The 26,254-nt window shown below is 34.4% G+C and overlaps 1 protein-coding gene across 3 annotated transcripts in view; it reads right to left on the bottom strand.

The window, feature by feature from the left end:
- Positions 1 to 26,254, bottom strand: part of ASPP (Ankyrin-repeat, SH3-domain, and Proline-rich-region containing Protein) — a 183,469-nt gene that overhangs the window by 16,803 nt on the left and 140,412 nt on the right. The window contains exon 1 of one of the 3 annotated variants that reach the window (XM_090173943.1): positions 18,915 to 19,295. The exons of the other annotated variants lie outside the window; for them this stretch is intronic. Coding sequence (XP_090030069.1) covers positions 18,915 to 18,923 — 9 coding nt within the window. The 5' untranslated portion in view covers positions 18,924 to 19,295. Of the gene's footprint in view, positions 1 to 18,914; positions 19,296 to 26,254 lie in introns of those variants that run through there. 3 annotated transcript variants of the gene reach the window in all.

Below are 26,254 nucleotides of genomic sequence, written 5' to 3'. Positions count from 1 at the left end.
TGGGAAAGCTAATGGAAGCATAGTGGAAGGTGGCCTTTCCCATCAAAACAAGAAGGCCACGTTACTTTATTATTTCGCCAATTCAAATTCCTTGACTTTTCCCTGAATGTTTAGGCCTAATTCAAATTCCCTGAATGTTTAGGCCTAAATCAAATTCCTTGATTTTTTACTGAATGTTTAGGCCTAATCCTTTTCCCTGAATGGTTAGGCCTCATTCAAATTCCCTGTATGTTTAGGTCTATTTCCAAAAACCCTGGATTTTCCTTCAACTGTTAAACCTATTTTCAAATTCTCTGACCAAAGAATATAAAGCCCCAGGAATGGAAGGATTGATATTATTGGCCGCGTGTTTTGGTTGCGTTAGAAACTTCCGGCAAAGCAAATCAGAGTAACCGGAAACGGTTAACGCAACCTGGTCTCTCTTTAAAAATGAGAGGCGCAAAAGTTCCACTAGACGGAGCTACCCCTTCCATTCCTGGGGCTTTATATTCTTTGCACACAAAAATGTTTAAGGCCCATTTTCAATTCCTCGTCCTAGCCCTGACTTTAAGGCCTATTTTCTAATCCCGCGAAATATGCCTGACCCGTGGGAAGCCCGCGATTTGTCTTAGACGCTAAACATTTTTTAAAAATTTTGAGTAAATGAAGGACGTTAGCGTGTCAGTGTTAAAAGTCTCCGATAAAACACATTGCTTAAGAATCAGGCGGTCGTATTTGGAGTGCGAATAAATTGCAATAATTCGGCGCAATGATTCGCTTTGGTGAGCTGCGAAAATGCCAAGGTTTCGAACTTCCAGAACGAGCATAGTTTAGAATTACCTCTGCCTGAGAAATTGCATCAATGAATGAATGAAAGAGCGAGGGAAAGCCCACGCATTGCCGTTTAGAGATCAGCCTTCGTTTCTACCTATCAATCTTTGATGTCACTAAGTACTTTTTGTATCGCGTGAATAGTATTACCAAGAATGGATTTATTTGTAGCGAGAATGACTATGTTGAGTGTTTCCACAAAATTTTTAGATTCAAATTCCCTGACTATTTTAAGAGATTTCCCCTGACTTTTTAAAGGCCAAAATTTTTATTTTATATTTCAATTTTATCAGAAGGTAATAAATTTAAAGGGATTTATATTTCAGTAAAAAGGTTTTAGCTACAGGGTTACCACAGTTTTTTCACAATCAAATGTCCCGAATTTTCCAGGTTTTCTCAGACTTATTTTGTGCCAAGATTTTTTATAAAATTGACATGTCACAGGGCCCATTTTCTTATCTTGCAATGGGGCCGAACTTTCCTAGCTACGCCACTGCAGGAATCCATACCTCTACTTGGAATGATTATCCTGCCGTACCGCGTATGGTAAGATCACTCTGACGGCTTTGGCCGAGCTTACGAGCGAAAAAATCCCCTCTGCGCGCGCTCCCCTCTCACGTTGTTGTTTGTTAAGTTAACATAGTGACGTCAAAAAAACCGTCAGCCACATCGAGACGAAAATCTGCCGCTATAAGCATTCCAAGTAGAGATATGGATTCCTGATTAAAGGGAATATAACCTCAGGTATTTGGTGTGGAACACCAACGCTTGCAGCTCTGGCCGCTCTTGCCTTTCGCTTTAAAAATGTTTGGCGCCACTGTACAGGGAAATTTGAAAAATTGAAGGGGTCTTCCGTAAAGATTGCTTTGCAGGTTATTTTCCCTTTAAGGTTAACAGAGAAAACATGTTCCAAATCTAGGTAAATTGAATCACGGCCAACTTTGATCACGCGCTGTTCGCGCTAGGCCGTGGTTGAATTAAGCGAATATGGATTTTTTGGCGTTTCCGAAAGAACATTTCAACCTTCATTTGCGATAAAAATTTGTAAAATAGTCTCCATGATGATCGATTTTTAATTATTTATAGTATTTTGATAATATTATATTTTAAAACTTGAATAATTTTTAAGCAAATTTCCGTTTTTGAGATACGTGATTTTGAACTAAGATATCGATGCCATTCCCGGAAGATAAACCCCACCCCTCCACCTTTCCTAATGTAATCTTCCCGCCTTTCTCCCAGTTAGGAGATTCGTACGAATAAATGTTTTTAAATTTAATAATAAGATCAAAGTGTAGTATTTTTTCGCATCAGCCGTGAATAATGTGTATTGCTCACATCATTACCTTAGTTACAAAATCAGGTATCTCAAAAAAGGAGATTTGTTAAAAATCATATTCAAATTTTAAAATATATTACAATTATATAGAAATATACGTAGCTTCAACTAAATCCTAATTTATAATACTGAAACACGGAAAAATAACAAAACAAAAACACGTATGAATGAATGCAAAAGATACTTTACGGGTGACCCCCCAAAAGTAGGCTCCTTACGTTTGCCAAGTCTTAAGCCGCAAAACTTGTCCAAGTACTTTTCCGACGTGGCTGTGCTATTCGCAAGTTAATCCGAAGCAAATGCATCTAATCCGTAGAAACAATGCAAATAGCTTAATGTAAGCGAGACTAGGCGAACTGTTTAAATCGAGACAACGAACAAGGCGGGCTTATCAAAAGCAGGGAAAATGTCTGTCTGATCGTACTGACGGAGACAACGGATTTCCTTGTTCGTTATAAGAACTGGTACGCCGTATAAACAAGAATATTCTAAAGTCTTATTCGCATCAACCAACAATTTTGCCGAAAAATGTTACATTTTCCTTCAATGAAATTACTTGTATTTTGTTTTTAAATTACACTTTTACTATAAATAATGTCAGTTTACATGGTTACACCAAAACTACGTACCGTAAGGAAATTCAACATTTAAAGTTAATTTGAACATATTTTAAGTAAAAAAATTAGACAAATAAGATTATAAAACACTGCAATGGTCACAAAATCTGTTGCCTATATTTACATTACTATTAAGTATACTATACTTTATGAAGAATAATATTTAATATTACTATTATCATTTAGATTTGTTTGATCAAAAGGATGTGCATGAGGAGTTATTACGCTTAAATATTAAGATATAAAACTTAATCAACAAACTAAGTTGGTTTGTGTGTTCAAAATTGTTTCTTCATTCACACGAAGCAACTTGGTTTGCGATCCATGTTGGTAAAATTTGATTTTTTTATTAAATCGAAAAAATAGGTTTATTTGTTTTAATTCAATTTCATTGATTTTAATTGATATTTTAATTATTTTTTGTAAGTGCTATGACTCTTTTCTTAACAAATGGTTAATAATTTGAGCGATGCGGTAATTTAATCTAAATTAATCTTAATTAAATATAATTATATAAACACTTAATTTAATTTAGTTGGTTTTGAATTGACATTGCTAGAGAAGCAACTTTTGCGCATTTTTCATAAATACATTTAAGGATAATAAGTGATTTAAATCAACGATTTATTTTCAAAAATCAAATGATTTCAATCAGGCAACCTGGTGTTGGAATCAATGGTCTCGTGCGAACAGGCCTTCGAGAGGGGGTTCAGTGTACGAATAAGACCCTAGGCGTCCCATCCCCCTTTCGGTACTGATTATACAACGTCTCATAGCGAGCGATCCCACCATTACCTCCGAAATAAAATGTTAAAAAGACCCAAATCTCGCGAGGCTTGCGCGCGTGTGTAGTCATACAAGTTTATCGCGTACTCTACACGTGTCTGTTTATCATAAAACCTGATTTAGAACTTCTTACAAAAATAAAACAAAAATGAAGAGACACTGCGATTTTAATCTGTACTTGCGAAAAATTATTCATATCGAAACCAGTCAAAAAGAAAATTCCAAATATGTACAATAAAGAAGAGTAAGATTTATAAGTATACGTCTCGGTAAAATTTTCAAGTGAAATTTAATTACATTTAAATTAATTAAATTTTTTTGTAAATTAAAAATTATACATTATTTTTATCTGTCAGCCAGAAAAAATATTGTAAAATGATGGAACGTAAAAAGTAGATTTAAGTCAAATGTTTTTTTTTAAAACGAAATTGATTTAAATCAAATGATTTTTTTAAAACGAAATTGATTTAAATCAAATGATTTTTAAAAATTATTGTATTTAATTTATTTTTGATCAATTGAAATTATACTTAATGCAATTTACCAAATAAAATTTAGCTACAAGCCCAGTTCGACAGGCGTCATAATCAGACTGTAATTAATTAAGATTAATTGAAATTTTAGTTTACTGATTCACGCAAAATATCAATTTGCTACGAAAAAAAGAAGCAGCCAATATTTTACTTAATTTTATATAAAAAGAAGGGAAATTTCAAATATAACGGTAGGCAGTCTGATTTATTAAAATTCGTGATGTAATAATAAATATTTATGGAGTTGTTGGCTCAGTCACTCCCCCCCCCCCCCCCCACAGAGGGTTAAAAGGGAGGTGAAAACCCGGTCGGAATTCCGTGAAGCGGAAGAGAGCGTGGGAATTAGGAAATAAACCATCCGCGAGAAATACAAATTTCAAAGAACTTTTATGATTCTTCCAAACACTTTTTTTATATACGAGTATGAAAAAGAAGAATTCTTATTTTAAAAGAAAACATTTCTTCGCTCGGCTCGGAAATGTGGAATGCTGTCAAGCGGAAAACAGCGCGCTCGATATCCAGATGAGAGTGAACCAAAGTCGTAGAACCCCTTAAGCGCGCAAATTCGGGATTGTTCGCCAAAAAATATTTATAAATGTAAGATTGCTTACAAGACCGATACACATTTGACAAGTGAGAAAATTCATTTACAGGGGTAAAGACATTAAGGGCTCATTTTTAAATACCACGAGTTTTACCAGATGGCGCCAGCAGTCTGACACGTAGATAATTTAAATTATCCAAAATCCGCGACAAAATTTTTAAAGTGTTATTTTTTTCATGAAATTTTGCAGAATTGAATTTTACATTATAGTTTTTGCAATAAATATTTATTTTTGGTGTATCGGTTCAAAGGGAGTATGAACTTTAAAAGATTTGGTTTAATCATATTAATTTTAGTTAAAACACGATATTTTTTAGATAAATGAAATTTTCAGATTCCTTTAAAAGTTTTTTATTCTTCAGACCCTATTGAAAAAACACGTTTTAAAAGGGTGTTATACAATTTCGTATTTATGATGGATCAACGAATTTCATATTTCTGCCAGCAGGTTTAACAGAAGCTAGGGGTGATTGGCGCTAGTTACGTTAAAAACAAGTCGTAGCGAGTGATAGCAGACAAATTCCATATTTAGTTCCTTCGCTCATTATACCAGCCGCAAAAACTCGGTGGGGGGGGGGGTCCTTAAATGTTTTGGGGGTTGCCAATGCCTTGATACTAAAAATCGTAATTTTTAACTCCCACTCCTGAAATTAGTAAATATACCGAAATTGGCTTTATTTTGTTATTTTTTAAATTATACATTTCAACTTCGTGGAAAACATAATATTTTATTAAAAATACAATTAACCGATGTTATATGATATAAGTTGGTAGTTGAGCAATCGATTTTTTTTTTGTGTCGGTCGGGTTGGGGTTGCTCAAGCATTCATTTGTTTATATTTTATAAAACATGACTTAAAATAGTGTTAGAAATCTGTGAGTAAATCTATTTATTTCCGCTTTTAGCCCGAAATTTTTTCAAAGGGCGCCATCTAGTATAAATAAGAGCATTAAAATGGAAGCGATCGCGGCTTTGCTTTAAACGTTCCTTTCCCAGTACGCAATTTAAGAATCGCTCGTTTCTCCGGATAAAATAACCTTCAATCTCTATCAAAACACTAGAAAACACTTTGAGGGGCCAGAAACATTACCAAAACTTTGATAAAGGTGCGAGGCGCGCTGTTGATAATGGGAGCGCGCAGTTTCACAACTTCGCGAGACGATCGAACATTTTTCAATGCGAGATAATCGCTTTTCCGGATATATCTGAAGGGGGAAATCTATAGGAATGGAAAGAAACACTTTGAAACTCGGGATATCCATTTATTCTTTTTATAAAATGAGGGAAAAACTTACATTTTAATGGGGTAATAAAAAAAAATCAAGTATTTGACCGGTTAAAAACGAAATGTTTGCTCGTAAAATAAGATAAAATTTCGACCGTTGAGTGGAAACACTGAGAACGCAGTACCACCATACGCACCAATATTTGTCAATTGATAGGATTATACTGGTCAATTGATAGGATTATACTGGTCAATTGATAGGATTATACTGGTCAATTGATAGGATTGCATTGGTCAATTGATAGGATTGCATTGGTCAATTGAAAGGATTGCATTGGTGAATTGAAAGGATTGCATTGGTCAATTGATACGATTGCATTGGTCAATTGATACGATTGCATTGGTCAATTGATACGATTGCATTATTCAATTGATACGATTGCATTATTCAATTGATACGATTGCATTATTCAATTAATAGGATTGCATTGGTCAATTGATAGGATTGCATTGGTCAATTGAAAGGATTGCATTGGTCAATTGAAAGGATTGCATTGGTCAATTGAAAGGATTGCATTGGTCAATTGATAGGATTGCATTGGTCAATTGATAGGATTATATTGGTCAATTGATAGGATTATATTGGTCAATTGATAGTCCTTTTGGTCAATTTACAAAATTATATTGGTAAATTGATAGGATTACATTTGTCAACAAGTTTTTATGGTAGCTTCTCCCATTCCATCAGTAGCCCCGACTTAGCAGACGATCAAATTATATTACTCCTTTAAAACTCTTACTGTTGACGAATAGCAGCAATTGTATCTCTAAACTTGGACAAAAACTTCTGAACTCGCGTGCTTGGTTTTGTGTGAGCGACGCCGCTCGTAGCGCCACGGTGTTCGATATTTTAAATATTTCCACCCAAATATTAGGCCTAATTTTTCTTTAGTAATTTTTAAGTTGAGTGGAAATGTTTCGCGCTGGCTGTCGAAGCCTTTGAAGAATTAAATTTACGCTTATGATTCGGGTTCAGTAGTCTACACAGCTGGTTTATCGTTCTGACATCTGTAACAGGTAAAATGAGTACACTTTTAGCCTAAGAACAGACGAAAATAATCCACATTATTTACTCATTATCAAATGTTTCGTGGAATTTGAATTTAAAATATTCTACCCATTACGGAGGACGGTGACGTTAAAAAAAGAGTTGACCAGGATTAGGATATAACTTAAAAACTCATTACAGCCTTAAACACGGGGTATATTATACGGGAAAGTAGAATACATTTGTTCGTGGCACGTAAAGCGGGCAAAAATGCGGATAATTTGCGACCGCAAAAACACCCATCATCTATTAGGCGAACAAAACGCTGGCCGGCACCGAGCCAGCTTTCAAAGCCTTCCCCGAAAAACGCCCTGTTTTGTCACGGCTTGAACGGAAAAGAAAATCCTTCCTAGAGACGGACTCAACCTACGATTTACGCATTTTTCTAAGCTACCGTACGTAAATTTTAAGCAAAAAACGCGCGCCACCAAACGCCCTTTTTTATTTAAAAATATTCACTTATTAGACGTCTTACGAAGTCACCTTTTCGTAATAATACCCGGCAGAGTTGCCAGTTGCAAATTATATTTAGGAAAATATCGATTTCAGAATAAAATTGTCGTACGTTTAAAATGTTTCGGTAAAATTTGAATTTTGTCGAAATATTGGTGGTTAAACTTGTCGAAATTATAAGTAAATCAAATATACAGCGTGCGATATTATTTTATACATAAATATTATAATATTTATGTTATAATATTATATAATTTAACAATATTTGTTTATAATTATAAATCAAAAGTTTTATTAACGCTTAAATTAATCATACCGAAAAATTCTTTACTAAAACAAAAAATATCTAATATTAAAAGTGATATTTATAAAATATCTAATATTAAAAGTGATATTTATAAAATATCTAATAGTAAAAGTGATATTTATAAAATATCTAATAGTAAAAGTGATATTTATAAAATATCTAATATTAAAAGTGATATTTATAAAATATCTAATGTTAAGTGATATTTATAAAATATTTAATATTAAAAGTGATATTTACAAAATATCTAATATTAAGTGATATTTACAAAATATCTAATATTGAGTGATATTTTCAAAATATTTAATATTAAGTGATATTTACAATTATTAAGTGATATTTATAAAATATCTAATATTAAAAGTGATATTTATAAAATATTTAATATTAAAAGTGATATTTATAAAATATCTAATATTAAGTGATATTTACAAAATATCTAATATTGAGTGATATTTACAAAATATCTAATATTAAAAGTGATATTTACAAAATATCTAACATTAAAAGGGATTTTTACAAAATACCTAACATTAAAAGTGATATTTACAAAATATCTAACATTAGAAGTGATATTTACAACAAGTTTTCGCCTAAATTTTAAAATCGTACTCTCAGGATAAATGATCGATTCTAGAGAACTATATAGTACGCCATTGAATTATGGTACGGCCAAAATATTGTTTCGAAATTATCAACGTGCACTATAATTATCGCGCATCTGGCAATTGTTCACTCGAAAATATCGCTGATACTATAATTATCGTACGCCTGGCAACGATTATTTCCGAAAAATTTAAAACAAAGAGTACCGTCCCCCAATTGTTCACTCGAAAATATCGACTAATACTATAATTATCGTACGTCTGGCAACGATCATTTCCGATAAAATTTAAAACAAAAGAGTATCGTTCCCCCAATTATTCACTTGAAAATATCGACTAATACTATAATTATCGTACGTCTGGCAACGATCATTTCCGATGAAATTTAAAACAAAGTGTATCGTTCCCCCAATTATTCGCTCGAAAATATCGACTAATACTATAATTATAGTACGTCTGGCAACGATCATTTCCGATAAAAATGGAAATTAAATGGTGGCCCTCAGTTGGGCTAAACATTAAACGCGACGACTCGTTTCTTTATTTTGGAGAATATCTAAAAATACTAGGAATTTTACCATCAACGACGTAAAAGGTAAGAAGCATCGCGCGGTTCTCTTATTAGTACGGTGGCTTATTACCCAGTGCACAGTAGGGTTGGCCTACGAGTATATCTACACGAGAACTCCGAAGGAAGATGGAGGGGGGGACAGACAAGGATCAGGGGACGGGACGGGGGGGGGGTGAGAGTTGGTGTAATGGGGGCCCAGGGTTAATAGGGGAATCCGAGAGAGCATGAAAACTCGTAACTACACGCACGTAGTCCTTGCACAGGGGTGGGGCTCCGCATTTTTTGCCTCAAATTCCATTCCGCCCCATTCCAACTTTTTTTTGGCGAGGAATCATGCGCAGGTATGTTATTCATTGGGCTTTTGTGAGAGAGAGAGAGAGAGAGAGAGAGACGGGGATGAAAAAAATTTCAATATTATTATATAGTATTTACATTGTTCAGTGACCCATATATAAGAGAGTCCACGCCGGAGTTTACGAACGAATTGAGTTCTATTTTTAATTTAATATCTCGCCAAGGTTGTTTTTTCCCCCGCCAAGTATTTATATTCAGTTCAGTACCGAAATGTATGTTGCTTTTAGGTACAAGGCTGCCAATGGGGCTGCTACAATTTATTGCCCTTTATTTAACGGGTCACATCGAATCAAATAGGTATATATAAGGTGTTTATTATTTGAAAATTAGCAGGGTTGCCACAGTTTTTTCACAATCAAATTCTCTGACAATCTCCTGAGATTTTCCCCGACTTATTTTGTGCCAAGATTTTGTATTTTTAACCTATATTTTAGTAAAAGTTTCCAATTTGGAACCGTAATCCCTCATTTTTAGACTAATTTTTAAAATTCCCTGATTTTTATACCCTGACTTTTTCAGGAATAGTCCTTTAAATAAAAGATCATCCATAGCCGGTTATAGAGTTTGCGCTGCTGCGACTGGACATATAACAAGTTTGCCTATGGTTTATCTTTATACTGCCAAAGCTGGGAATTTTCTATGCATAGATCTGGCAGCATTTTTCAAGATGACTTGGGCCTATGGTGGTGCCTTGGGTATTAGCCTAGCTGATTATTATTATTAACGCTCATCAAAAACATCGGTGAGTAATCGATGATATCATTTTCTTACTGTCCAACTTTTTGCGTTTCCGGTTGGGACGTCATGATGCCCATCAGAAAAACCAGCTAGAAGATATGTGTTTTTTTTACTGGCGTGACGCACAAGCGTTGTTAGTAGATTTCGCAGCCATGTTTTAAAACACCGGTGACTGAAATAAAAACCCGTTAAACAACCTGTGACATCACGACCTCATCAAACCAAAATCAAAAGCAAACGCCGATTTCCAACTGATTTTCGATACTGAACGTACCCCTAATATCGTAAGTTTATCATAAACTTATGCTAATATTTAAAGTGTACAAAAATTGAAGCTACATCGAAATATAAACCATATAAATATTTAAATATATAAAGTAAATTTAGTTTTTAAACAATAATTAAATTTAATAAAATAATAATTTAAATTTTAGTTTACATTACCTTTCCACTAAAATTATTAATCAATTTGTCAAGAAAAAAAGGCATAAAACGTTAAAAAAAATATTGAAATCAACAACCCTGCTTCAGCAGGGTTCGTACAAAATTTCCTGACATTTCCAGGTTTTCCCTGACTAAATTGCCAAAATTCCCTGACCATTTTTGTAGAATAAATTTATGTTTTGATGTAAAATCTTGAAAAATGTTAATTATGTATTTTTAATACATTTTTCAAAAAATTATTTGTCGGATTTGTTTTTGGGGTCATTTTAAAATTCCCTTACTATTTTGGACCATTTTAAATTTCCCTGACTATTCCCTGACCATTGGGAATAATTTTCAAATTCCCTGACTTTTCCCTGACCTTTTGGAAACATTTTAAAATTCCCTGACTTTTCCAGGTTTTCCAGATATTCCAGGTCGTGTACGAACCCTGTTCAGATATCGGTCTGATAATGTATTTGAAAATAGTGTATTTGAAAAATACGATTAAGGTTGGTGAGCACGACGTACAGGCAGCAACATTGCGGGCCCATTGCGAGCAAAGGCTTTATAATTACGAGGTGTACCTGAGGTAGTGTTTCACACGCGATACACCGTCGCTCAGGGTCGAGGCTGCCATTATTTCAATCCTTTTTCAAGCGCCTAATCGCTATCCAAGAGAGTTAAGAGTCGCAGCCCATCGATATAAAATAAATATAAAATAACCAATGATCAGGGTTGGAAGTTTTTTTATTTAAAAAAAAAATCAAATAAATCGTTTTTTTTTAAAGCATTGATTTAAATCAGCCAACCCTGCCAATGATCTGAATAATTGAGAATACTCGCTAGCGATTGTAATTGCTTAGTTTCCGGTCAACCAAATTCTTAATTACCGTACCCGACCTTAAAGTAGAGACCAACTCTTTTTTCCTCATTAAAATCGTCCTGTTGAATAACGTAGTATTTTTCCTTTAAATAGTCCGAAACTTCATTTCAACGGCGCTTTACAATAAAAGCGATGGGATACCCCCCCCCCCCCGGTTATTTCTTATAGTTGGAAAAAGTAGAGTTACGCAAAATGGGTCTGAAAGGAATATCTGAACCGTGGCTACCACGCCAGGTATGTCAGCCAATTACGTACAATATCTATTTTCCATTGATTGAGTCGGTTCTCAATGGGGCACGTGTTTTTATAATAACCCCGCGATACAAAACCCAGAGAGGAAGAGCGGTGGAGAGGGGGGCGCTGTTTTGTTATCAAAAACACTATATGCCGGGTTGCCAGTTGGGAGATATTCCCGCCCAAATTGGCGAAACTATCAAGGAAATTTGGTCTTAGCCAACTTGTTAAAATGGGAAAACAAAATAACGTGACTACCATTTCACAGCCAACTTCGATTCGGTAACTCGTGTTCATAGTTGGCCGTGCGACGGTAAAGAAAAAAATTATTCCTTCCAGATACTGCAGACAGCTAATTAACTTACACCTTTCTATTACAAGAAGTTTAAAATAATAATAATTAGATAATTTAGATGAATCGATCAAAATTTAAACCGCCATTAGCAAAAGAAAATGAATAATAGTTCGTATTTCTTAGGATAGATGGCGCTGCAGTTCTCCGCAAAGTCACGTGATTACCATCTATTCAGCCCTCCTGGACTTTATAGTTTCGCCTATTGGGCTTCATTTAAAACTGAGGGTAAATGCTTCGGATGGAAAAAGTTTTTTGAAGCAGATTAAAGATAAATACGCTAGTAGACAAGTTAAGCCCGTCCTCCAAAACGTGAACTTGCAGCTGAGTGTAGACGTAGCTTTATTGAGTACAATCTACACTCAGCTACAAGTTTAGCCGTTTACGTTTTCGTGAAATTCCTCGATACACTAATTAAATTCGAAAATATTACTTGTAGTAATAAACACGGTTCGCTGGTTTGAACCAAGTGGTTTATTTAATCCTTTGTTGTTTAACTTTGCTATGATTTACTCTTAACAGGAATCCATATCTCTACTTGGAATTCTTATCGCGGCAGATTTTCGTCTCGATGTGGCTGACGGTTTCTTTGACGTCACTATGTTAAATTAACAAACAACAACGTGAGAGGGGAGTGCGCGCAAAGGGGATTTTTCTCTTGCAGGCGGGGCCAAAGCCGTCAGAGTGATCTTACCATACGTGATACGGCAGGATAAGCATTCCAAGTAAAGGTATGAATTCCCGCTCTTAAATATTCCCAATTATTTGTACATTTTCTGACCAAAACACTACTAAACAAAAACGAAAACGTCTTCTTGGCCCAAATATTTGTACATAACCGAAACTGAAACTAAAACTTATTTTCTAGCGAGACCCGTGTAATATTCAAAACCGAAAATAAATCTACAATAACACATTTTAAAATGATACTGTTGTTCATTATTGGCTAATAATAAATTGATAATCTACAAGCATCTAAACTTGTATTTAACAAAGATTTTAAAGAGAGTCAAAGAAGTTTAAGCCCTTTAAGTATAGTGCCAGAAAATAAAAAAAGTAAATTTTTTAATCTGGGCATATAATTTTGGTACTTTAATTTTGTTAAGTCAAATTAAATTTTAATAAAGAACAGTATGTTCAATTAAAACTAATTAATTAAAAATAGTTTAAAAGTAATATAAACCAATGTTTAAAAAAAAAACCTGGTATAAACCAAAAAAAAAGTTTTTCCCAACCCTGATATTAACATTAAACTTATTTGCCCTAGAATTTGACTACTTGAAAAATTATTGCCACATAATCTATAATATTTGGCTATAAAATAGTCTTAATTATTTTAATTCAATGGGTATATTTAAAAATTGAAAACTTCTTGGGCGATTTTTATGTCCATTTGGGCTGGGTGATATTCATTTACAACTGGCAACGCCGTGGCAGATTCGCTTCAACAGCTATCTGCCTTTGTGCCGATTTGAACAGCGTGAATCCTGTTTCTTAATTTCGCTAATAGCAACGACAGACAATGAGAAAACCCCACCGCACGTTGCAGGTTTCCCAAACGCGTAATGAAAGCCACGATTGTAACATACTCGCTATTATTTGTATCAAGAACTGAGCTCCCAAACATTAATCTTACAGAGTGGTTACTGCCAATTCGCGATTGAGTTTCGGGCTACTGTCAAAACACTTAGAAAAAAGGAACGTTACTAATGCACTCGAGTGGAGAGACCAAAATGTCGGCTGATTAATTCGGTGACGTCCCACCAAAGCGCGCTAATAGTAACGAAAGGAGCACGATCCACTCACACATATCATAAGTTATAATTAGTGTTCGGAATTGTTTATTCATTATCCACAAATTTTCCGATTTATTTAAAAAACGTTGGTAAAAAGAATATCATTTTAACTTATTTAATTGTTTTTTACGCAACCAAGCATTTATTTGAATAAAAGTGGTATTTATTTAAATAATTGTTTGTTCTATTTAAATAATAGGCTTATACACTTTCGATAATTTAAACATTTTACAGTTTTTATTCGACTATTGGTTATTTAAATAAATATTATTTAAATATAGCCGAGCTTATTTTATTCATGGATAAAAATTAATCGACTGCCGACCTCTAATTATAATTATATTCCATAAGTGTGTCAGTTTATTAAAACCTTGAATTTGTAACAACTATGTGTCTAGACAAGCCCTTGAAATGTGAAAATAATTTCTAATAAATGCAAAAAAAGTAACTGTTGTTAACATATTATTTAAGTTTATATATATAAATATATATGTATAATTATAATTATTAATTAATTTCACTTTTAATAAAAGTTTTAACCATGGTGAAAAATATTCAATTTATATGATTACTGATTGTAGAAATAGCAATCAGTAAACATTAAACACGCGCAGTGGCGTAGCCAGAGATTCGACAAGGGGAGCGGGGTCGAAGTATGTGAATGTTAAGAGGGGGGTCGAGAAGAGGGTGGAAATTTAGTACAGTCAAAGGTAGACCCAAGGGGGGTGGAAACGGAAACCCCCCCTGTCTACGCCACTGAACACGCGGAAGATGAGAAATTGACCCACGTATGTGAAAAGTAATTATAAACTTCTGATCCTACTAAAAAAATAGCAATAAGGCTACAGCGAATCTCAACTGAATACTCCGATGACAAACCACAAAAGCCAAATTCGTGCGCTCATCAAAGGAGCTAATTAACATAAAAGCGCTTTAATTTCTACGACTGTTTATGACAAGCCACCCTCGAAATTAGTCGTAGAACGAACCCCGAAGATCTAGGCGGGCCACGAAACCAGTTGACACCCCGCCAGCCAAAGGGGCGCCGCGGAATCATTGGCGAAAAGCGGAACTTTTCCATTCGAACTAGAACTACAGATATATCGCATTTCCCTAAACATCGCGCGGGGTTCATTAGCGAATAAGCTAATTATACAGAGATTAAGTACGGTACCTACATACGTCAAACGGATACGCCTAGACGATGTTTAATTTCACTACGTTTCGCGATTAACGTAATTTTTTGTTAGATATCCTTAATTCGAATACAACGAAATTATTGTTATAAGATCATCATTGTTGGCACCGTTTTGATTTTTTTAATAAAAATGAAATCAATCGATTTAAATCGCCGAATTTTTTTGTATTGGAATTTTGATTTAGAAAATATTTTTTTGTCAATTTTTGTTGGTAGTTGGTACATTGAGACACATAATGTGATACAAATAACTTGATTTAAAATTAATGTCTTTTTAATAAGTAATCACTTGATTTAAATAAGATTGTTTTAAATAAAAATAACTTGATTTAAATCAGATTTTTTAAATAAAAATAACTTGATTTAAATCAGATTTTTTTAAATAAAAATAACTTGATTTAAATCAGATTTTTTAAAATGAAAATAACTTTATTTAAATCAGATTTTTTAAAATTAAAATAACTTGATTTAATTCAGATTTGTTTAAATAAAAATAACTTGATTTAAATCAAAATATTTTTTAAAAAAATCATTTAATTTAAATCAAATATGTTTTATAAAAATCACTTAATTTCAATCAAATATTTTTTTATAAAAATCGCTTAATTTCAATCCAATATTCGAGTTAAATGAAATTGATTTACAAAAATCACTCGAGTTAAATCAAATTGATTTACAAAAATCACTGGAGTTAAATCAAATTGATTTACAAAAATCACTCGACTTAAAGCAAATTGATTCACCAAAATCACCCGAGTTAAAAAATCGTTTGTTTAAATCATTCAACCATGAAAATAACCCGTGCACCGAATTGACCAATTTCCAGACGTTCTGCCTTCGCGTTCAACCGTACGTAGCCGAATCTCAATTCCGTAATCCGCGACCCTTTTCGAATACGAGAATCACTCCGGGGCGGCTATAGATGGCGACGGCGTCACTCGTCAGCGAGTTCGGCGGCTACATCCACCCCTCTCCGTCCTTGGCGACCGCCGCCAGGAGACAACGGAGACGATTAAAAGCTGTTTTATAGTTTGATGTCTCTCCATCCCCCTCTGTTTTTCCCCTTTTAACGCGAAGGAGGGAGAGCCCTATAGGAATCCCTTTAATTGTTCCTGCTTTTTTATCACCCCTTATACGTTTACGTGTTTCCCTCCCCCCCCCCGCGTGGCATTTAAACCGATAATTAAGACTCATTTGGGAGAAAAATTCGACTCTATCATTTTTACATTATTTGGCGTTGGGAGACTTTAATTATGGGCTTAGCGGTATTTTGCCAGCGCGGTTGATCTACTATTTTATATTATAATATCGACGTATTTTAAAGGGCCGTAATTTAAATAATTTCGGAATAAACTCGTTAAAACATATTAAATTTTTTCTTTGAGAATTTGAATTTTAAATTCTAAGCACGGCGGAATGTAATGTTGCTTATTTTTATTTAAATGTTTATATCGTAAACAACTTTTAATTGACCGGTTTAAGGAAATAGGCAAAACGAGGCGGGAAAACCGAACTTGAAGGGGTAAACGAAATTGAAAAAGAAAATGGTTTTGAAATCAAATGTTACAAAGTTCTCTGATCTCTGCAAGCCACGTTATAAATAGCCTGGGGTGTTTATAATTATAAAAAGCATTACAATAAAAATAATTATGGTAATTTGAAGCAAAAATACTTTCCTGAAACGATTTTCCGAACCCCTTGGCTGTTATGATGAGGCGAAACAGCCAACGGCAGCCCTACGTGCTTACTGACAACTTAAATCGACTACCACGGTATTAAAATTTATCAGAAACCCCAATTTAAGCTGCTACTGACTGTAACCCTTTCCTTTTTACAATGATGATAGCGATGAATTTAGGGTAGAATCAGACCTTTATAAGGTCAAAATTAGCCAATTTTTTAACTTTATATTTTACTTTTATCAGAAGTTAAAGAATTTAGTTCCCAAGATTGCCACAGGTTTTTTTTCACATTTTAATTCCCTGACCATTTCCTTGACTGACAATTTTGAATTTACATTTTAGTAAACCATTTACAACCAAAATTAAATTCCCTGACGTTTGTCCTAGTTCTTGAAATTCCCTGAATTTTACCTCGGCGTTGTAGCTAGTTTTTGAAACTCCCTGGCGTTTCCAGGTTATCCAGGCACTTTGACAGCCCCTGCTTCCAACTTATATATTTTCGTATAAAGGTGACTCTTCGGGTTATAATTTAACTCAAAAGTTTTATATTAACGTTGTAATTACCACATTTATTAAAGGAACTAAATAAAGATCATAAAACTTATCACATAACTTCAGTAAAATTATCTTCAAAACATTTTCAGAAAGTTCTATATATCAAATTGAAATTTTATAAAAACAATTTAAAGCCAGGGATAAAATAATGAACTCTATACCCTCCGTCCTAAATTAGCAACCAAATAAAATAAAACACTTCCTATAATTGATAAACTATTAATCTTTTTATTTAAAAAAAAACCCGTTATCTATATGGGTTTTGGGAATAGCTCTAAGGTTATCACGAAATTTCTTCGCATTTAAATTGAAATGAACCCCGTTTTAAAATTCTAAGGTGTTTATCGTTGCATAATCTTTCGGGCAATTTATAGACCTTATTTGGTGGGTTTTTGGGGGCTCGTAAAACATATCTGAGAATATCAAGTTGACGTTTATCTATTTATAGGAGAGTGTTAAAGTTTTTCGAAAACTGCCTAAAATAACCATTCTAGAAGTAGCGTGGTAAATATCTTAACGTTGCAAAACTTTTTAGTTTTTTTCTTTTCATATTTATATATAGAGCTTTCAGGTTTTTGCGGCGATTCTGAGCCTAGCCAAGATAAAAGAATTTTACACTATATCGTTGGAAAATTCATTGAATAAACATGGTCGGCGCTCGTCTACGCCACCTGATATCGCGATATAAGTCGCCGGGATGCCTAGTACCTAAGTAAACGAAATAGCGGGTGACACGATACTCATTTTTTTTGTGGCAGGGTGATGTCTCGGAGTCTACTTTCGACAGACGCTAGACGCTACTTAACTTTACCGCGTTACGCGAAGTTGCGATGAGCGCCAAGTTTACGCTCCCGGTTCTGGATCATATCCAAATTATTTCCCAAAACATTCTCGACCCGCTATAGTACAAGACCCACAATCCTCCATCATTTTGAATAAAAAAAACACGCTTAAAACCTATTTTTCGCGTACTCCGCGAAACTGTCGGTTAGAATTAAATTTTCGTTCCCTCTTCCACGAGATCTTTCCCAGTTCGTATAATTTAATTTATTTTTGGATATCGACTTAGAGGGCTGACCCAGAAAAAAAACCGCGAGTTTTCGCCGGTTTATGTCGTATTATTTATCAGCGCAGGCGGCTTGTCCTTTATTGCCCAAAAAGTGGTTTCTAGGTTATATCCCTAGACGGCCCAAAATATCGGGGACGCGTTTCTGACAGTCGCGGCTTTTTGGATAATTGGCTTCCTTAATTAACAATTCTTGTCTTATACTCCCACTTTTCCCCCAGAGTTGTTTTTTACCTGTATTTATTTACCCGCGAACGTAACGAAGTATACCTTTATATTACACCTTTCTTATCTAATCTAAAAACCTTTTTAATTCTCGCATTGCAATGTTTTACATCCCATTTACACCTACGAGTTGTTAGGTAGACATTACTTTTTCATACCGATATTATTCTGATAAAGCAAAAAATATATTATCTTTTATGCCTCAACAATATTTTCTTTTTCGATCAGCACGCTAGGCCAAGGTTTTTCACCAAAGTTTAAAAAAAAAAACTTTAAAAAAACAAACCGGTTGAACCTCTTAAAAAAAGGGAAGTATGACTATTCCTTGTAGGTATCAACCCAACTTACATAGCCCTAATCGACTTTTCTAAAAAGTTCCTGTCCTGTTTTCTCCCCCTATGGCTCTTCTATAATGAAAAAGTTTAGGGCCGAGGCTTAACACTCACCAGCACCATGGCTCCCTCGAGAGGAATGCGACGAGTAAATCCAAGGCGGCGTCTGCTTATGAAATTTCACGCGAAAACACAGAGCGCGGTTTCGCCACTAAACATTGTCTCGTATTTTCTTTAAACCTCGGTTAAGAAAGGCACGAAGAATGTGGAAATATCACAAACACCATTCCCGATTTCTAATCCAGAAACTACGGCTTAAAAATTTCCAACTAAAGCGACGGCAAATAAGGCATTTTTCGTGGTACAAAAAGCTCGGACTCGCCCGTGACGAACGCGGCTTCTCTATACGGTGGCATTTCACGCTTACCGCCTTGAGCTTGCTGCAAGCGAGGAATGACGGATTCAGCCATACGCTAAGCGTCTAGTCGGTCACGTGGTATCATTACGACATACGATTTTTCCCTCCGAAAAATAAAAGGGGCTTTCCATAAAGGTTCATTTACATTTTTCGCCCATATATTTATTTATGTAAAACGTCAAAATAAACCCGATATGAAATATATCTGTAGACACTTTTTCATATTTTTGCCAAACAGTATATTTTTATACTATATTCTCGAAATAACTTGAGTATTCATTTGGGAAAATTTAATATTTTTAATAAAGTGAAATCAAACTGTTTTTACTTCTCATTATTAATAAAAGGAACATACAATTAAAAAAATGTGTTCTTTATTGATTTTTCAGGACAGCTGGTTGAAAAGCTAACCGGCACGTAAGATTCCACATAGGTAAATGAAGATAGAGTTTCATAAGCCGACTCCAGTCATTTCAATATCGAGTTTGTTATAGAAGAGTCTTAAGAAACAGGTAAAGGCTATGATCAAACGCGAAGAATTAAAAAAAAGTGCCCGCAGCAAAGCGTGCCAAATTTCCTCACTAGGTGGCATTCCAGTTTCGTGCAACAACCGCATTCCAAAGAGGCAGCTATAGTGCTATACAATACCAAATACGTCAGCGGCAGACAGACAGCGAAGGCGAGAATGTTCGAGCTATATTATTGCGCCACGTTACCTGTATCGTAGACTCCCCGCTTCCCCCCTAGTCCATTTTAAATATTTTTTTTTATTTATTTATTTATTCCACAATAATATGTGCATGAACCCCTGTGGACTTATATATGAACATCATAATTAAATGAAAAAAGCACTCATTTTTGTTTTGAAAGAGCTTGGACTTTGGATCACGTCCTTACCAATTTCCGTTACGAAATGGCTTACGCGGCGGCGGTTGAAATAAAGTCAAACTTCAAAGTGCCATAGATATGTTTACAAAAAATAAACCGCATAAACTATAATTAAATTTGGAAGGTAAAATCTTTATCGCAAAAAACAGAAGGAGACGGGATCGTTGTCGCCATCTATATTACTATAACAACAATATCGCGTAATATTTTTATTTTATTTATTCAACTATAATCTGTACATGAAGATCTGTGGACTTATAAATGAACATCGTAATTAAATGAAAATAGTACTCACACATAAAATAATATAGAAAAAAACATAAGTAAATCATATAATAACTTTGAATTGAGATAATTCGAAGGTTTTGCGACATAAAATGATTAAAATTTTAGATGGAAGCTTAAACGAGCGTTAATTATTTAAAAATCGAATTATAAACATGAGTTTCGTTCATATAAGTTTAAAACATAAAATAAATTAGATTAAAAGCTTTTTATAACTTTTAAACAAAGATTTGAGATAAATTTAAAATTACCGGACTGCCTACGTTTTAAAAATAATAATAAGCAGCCCCCTATCGCCATCTCTCGGTAAGCGTGCATGGATAAGGCTTATTAAGTTGAAGGAGCTATTTATTCTTTGGTTTAAAATTTGAAACATATAAGCCCAGTATCCCCATCTGTAGGAGAACACCAGTCCTTTGAATTTATTTATTTATTTATTTTTTAATTTGGATCAGTTTTCATGGCTTTGGTTTTAGTAGAATAGTTCTTTTAAACTTTGATATATTTACTCGAATTTTTTCAGAGCCATTTTCTGATGATTAATTATTGTTTTAATGAATTTTAAACTTAAAGAACCAACTTCACTCCATACATTTGACACGAAGAAATATAAATGGGTTTGGTTCGATTCATTTTATTAAAAAAATAATAACTTAAAATATGTTTGTTAAAAAAATAATAACTTAAAATCTGTTTGTTAAAAAAATAATAACTTAAAATCTGTTTGTTAAAAAATAATAACTTAAAATCTGTTTGTTAAAAAAATAATAACTTAAAATCTGTTTGTTAAAAAAATAATAACTTAAAATCTGTTTGTTAAAAAAATAATAACTTAAAATCTGTTTGTTAAAAAAATAATAGTAAACATTCGAAGGGTCTAATGGGAAACCTCTGAATGTTTAGTAGCGTTTTCTGCCACCAGATGGGGTAAGGATTCCTTCAACTTCGCGCTTTATTGTTAGAGTAATAATTAAATAAATTTCCTCCAACGATTAAGAGCACGTTTTTATTATTATTTATTAATTCATATAAATTCAAATAAGCAAATGAAAAAATAACAGTTGGTTAGTTAATTAGTTAGTGCAACGACCAACTCTCCAGGTTATTCTGGTCGTATTTTTCAGATATCTGAAGATAATCAGTTAGTCAGATCAGGTTTATCTTTTATATATTCATAGTTTGCACCGAAGGGAGGGGCCTATGGTCTCCAAGGAAACTGGGAGGGCGATCAAAAATTCAAACCATTTCGCGCGTAGCTACTAAATAGGTAGCCATTTTGTTGGTAATCTCGTCAAAGCTACAAAACGTATTAGATTTATGCTTTAAAATTTTAAATGGGCCCTAAACAAAGCCAGATAAGATTCTAAGGCCGGGTAGAAATATCTACGAAAAGAAGTTAACAAAGCTTATCAAAGTTAGGCCTTTGCGGTCATCCTTTTTACAATTACCTTCACTATCGAATAAAATAAACAATTTTCGCTCTCCATTGGTAATTGAACTACTCGAACAATTTTTAACCAGGCAGATAACCATTTTTAACGCGAAAATAATTCTGCCGTGATTTGCACAAAGGCATTAACGACCATTTTTGACATTTTAATGTTTTAGTTTTATCTGGGTAAGTTGGTGGTGCTGATTCTGAATCTGAAATTAGTTTGTTTCTAGCCCTCTTAGGTTTTAAGATATACGCTTGTCACAAAAGCATTATTTCGGTACTTTCACGGAACTACTTCGCAAATAGGCATTAAGCGCCATCCTTTACTTAGCATAAAAGCATTTTATGGGTTTATACAATCAGCATTAAATGCTTTTGTGCGAATAATTTAAGTAATATGAGATTACCTTTAAATAATTTGCGCAAAAGCATTATTGCCTTTGTGAACATTTAAAACTCAAAAAATACCATGCACATCGGAATTTAACTTAAAAAGCGGGATAAAGGAACCGCTAGTTTCAATTAGGAACTATAAATTTAAAAAGAGCAGAAAAAATACTTCTAGATAGGATATTTTCCAGAAAATTCTGAGGGAAAGTTTTTCATTGATAAAAAAAAGCAACAAAACTGAGTTTTTCTTAAAATGACGTTTTGGTCGTTAATGCCTTTGTGCAAATCACGGCAGAATTCCTTAATCATTTGAAAATAATTAAAATCCGCAAACAGACGATTGAAACTGTTAACCCTCCCGTTTTACTAAGAAATCTACACCTTCAAAATGGCTGCAAAGAACCGTTCATTCTTGCTCAAATTAAATATTTATTCTTGGTTCTTATATCTATACTTGGAACAGCGTCATTGATGACGTAGGGACGCAAACTACGTATTATATTCTGCTCACCCAACAATGCGATCTTCATTTAAAAAAGCGTGGTATTTTCTCTGTTTAAAAAATTTAAAATTTTAATTACCCATTTCGTGATTTAAAAAAAATTAAATTTGAAATTTTTTAAAAACCGAGAAAATCCCATGCTTTTATAAATTTAGATGTTTTGTTTTTGAGAGGTCAAAACATTTTCGGTTGCCATAGCAAATCGAATGGGTAGTACAACTTCTCCTTTTGGGAAATTTCAGATCTTATATAGGTCTCCCCTTGTAGTAACCGATCTCACCCAATCCGGTATCTGAACAGTTATCTGATTTCTATGTCCAGTAGATAAAGACCTTCCGGAATGTAAATTAAAATAAACAGTAATTAAAATTTCTTTCAGATAACGAAAATATCATTTGAGAATGGGTTAAATTTGAGGAAAACATTACGTCAATTTAATTTTTTTTAAAAGGTTTATTTAAAAAACTGCGCTGAATAAAATTAATAATAAATATCTTAGTATTATCAGAAATATATAACATATGTCTTACGAGATAAGTATATAGACTATTAAAATCAAACGTGTAAATTCACAGGCTCAACGTAGATTCTAATGGGCGTGAATATCCCGCCAAACCGCGGATGCGATCCTAAAAATGGCATAAATATTGACATTAACACAAATAATAAGCGTTAAATTTAAATTATAATTTAAATTTTTTTATAAATAATGGCGCGTGTAACACCAAAAAATAAGCGTTAAATTTAAATTATAATTTAGAAATTTTATAAATAATGGCGCATGTCACACCAAAAAATAAGCGTTAAATTTAAATTATAATTTAGAAATTTTATAAATAATGGCGCATGTCACACCAAAAAATAAGCGTTAAATTTAAATTATAATTTAGAAATTTTATAAATAATGGCACGTGTCACACCAAAAAATAAGCGTTAAATTTAAATTATAATTTAGAAATTTTATAAATAATGGCGCATGTCACACCAAAAAGTAAGCGTTAAATTTAAATTATAATTTAGAAATTTTATAAATAATGGCGCGTGTCACACCAAAAAATAAGCGTTAAATTTAAATTATAATTTAGAAATTTTAGAAATAATGATTTCCTCGCTAAATTGTCTTTGACGCATAATATGGTGAGGCGGAACCTTGAAGAGTGAATGTTAGTATGGCTTGGCACTTTCCTAACTAGATCGCGGTAACCGGATCCTCATAGAGAAAAGAAGTTAATTGACACAAAGCATCTCGTTTCGCGAAAGGCGTCAAATTACGCCATCTATTGTTTGAAGAGAGTGTTTAAAGTCACTCACTCGTAAAAAGCAAGGTGCCCCCTCTCACTTGTCTTTCCACCAGTTTTTTTTATCTCTCCATAATAGTACGGTCTCGAGTAACCGTATTCTTCTCGATCGCGACCCCAGAAGAGAGCAATCCGAGCCGCCAGGAGGCGGAGCCCTTAGAACTAGGCGACAATTCGATACCAGAAAACCTCCAAAACACGAGGGGTCACGAGAAACAATTCTATATAGCGGAGTACGCGAGGATGATCATTACAGCTAGGCGCAACAAACACGGCACCCCACACAAGGAGAACGCAACCCGTCAAAAGTCGTGCATTTTCTCGCGGACCGTTTTCATGGGTTAGAAGCTTTGGCGCCTGCTGCCGTCGGAAGGGAAAAATTCGGAAATTGTCATCCCCATTTCCGTAAAACGTTCAGCGTAAAGGCTCGTCCAATGAAATTTGTACGCAACACTGCGTTCTCCTTGCGTTTGTTGCTCCTAGGAATATAATACTGCGTACCTGGAACTGAAATTTGTATTCCCCCATCACGGACTCGCTGTTTTAGCTTCGGCAACGCGAGAGCTATACAATTTCTGACATACGAGCGTAGCGCCATCGTAAAAATAGGCGGAATTTTTTGTCTCTATAAATTTTGCCTACTTTTCATTCTATTCACAAGGATTTTTTGTACAAGTTGAAACACGAATATTCTACCTGGATTCTAAGAAACTAATTTCGGAGATGTTTATTTAATTTGAAGACAAAATAAATACATTTTTAACACAATTTTAAATCCGGCACGCATTTCTAACCAAGTCCCAACGAACACTCGGACGAAATTTTGACTACGGTGTCCGCTAGGTGTCTCTAGTATCTTATGTCCGAATTCCCCACATTGCCAGGCCTATGAATCCCATATTTCCCCTCCAGTATTCTAGGTTGCTCCTAGCTAGCACTATAGTTCGCAATAGCTAATGTTATATAGATTGGCTATTTTATTTAAGGTTATTTTTTCACTCGAAGATCTATTTGGTCCGAGTTTCGCGTCATTTTGTTTGCTCGAAGACCGATCGGTACGAGCTATTAGTAAGTTTTTAAATTTCTTCAATTTTGTTTAGGGTTTAGCTTTATTATCCCTTTTCATAATGGACTAATCTACTTATTCGGTAATTTTATCATCCTCAAGAGAAGAATTGCTTCTTAGAATTTTGACGCGCCCCAGGCGAGTCTGGTAACCGACCAACCACTCGAGAATTTCTGCCTGTTTTCATCAATAACTTCCATTTCCCATCAATAAAGTTGATGACGCGTTCTTCGTAACGGAGTTGGAAGTGACGTAATTTACGTCACATCCCGTGGACGTATAAATAAGATACCAACAGAAACGCTAACTCTTTTCAAAGTGAGGATATAAAGTTGTAGAAAAAAACTAGGAAAAATAAAATATCAAAACATCAACATCACTTTTGACGTATTACGGGCAAGAAAATCCCCTCGAGAGATCCGAGCGGAGAACATTAGACGCCGCCAGAGGTTGAAGAGAGCGGACATCCGATACGGCGCTCCACTCTCTCCCGCGGAGGAAATTTCGTTGTCCGGGGAGTCAAAAGAGATATTGATGGCCCTCCGCGCTGATCCTAAATCCTTCCCATCGGAGGATGGCCCGTGTACACCGCTATATTTACCCCTCTTCACCATAAAACGCGGCTAGACTTTCTATGGCCGAAATTCCTCTCTGAAAGAGAGAACTTTAAAATCAGGATCCCGCCAAGATTTTTCGAGCTTTTTTTTAGTTTTGCCGTTTTTTATTCGCTGGCTTTCTATTCAACGCTGATTTACGAGCCGTAGACCTCTAAGCTTTGACTTCAATTTTAGGCTCCGGCACCGCTATTTTAATGTTATTTTCAAAGACCCAAAAGAGAAAAAAAAACACCAGCACTAAAGTTTTCGGGACACCGAAATAGTTTAATCGCGCCTACGTTTACTTTTTCCTCCGACGTCATTTTGAGTTACTTCGTAGGCTCGCTTTTACTACAAACAGAAGCGTATAATAGATAAGTATTCACCACGCCACAGACGATCTACCCCGAGCTCGAAAAAAGGTGTCTCAAAAGAGACACGCCTTTTTTTAACAGCAAACAGAAAATAGCGCTTGAAACACGTTTATTTTACGAAATAAAAACCAAAAAGTCTTTGTACCTTTAAAATTGTCTCTACTTGCCGTGAGAGGGCGCGCTCTTAAGAAAGCCGCATCAC

Source organism: Leiobunum rupestre, chromosome 4, assembly GCF_980474605.1.
Source record: "Leiobunum rupestre chromosome 4, qqLeiRupe1.1.hap1, whole genome shotgun sequence".
NCBI lineage: Eukaryota > Metazoa > Arthropoda > Arachnida > Opiliones > Sclerosomatidae > Leiobunum > Leiobunum rupestre.
The sequence above is the reverse complement of the archived record's forward strand: the minus strand, read 5'-3'. Positions and strand labels throughout refer to the sequence as shown.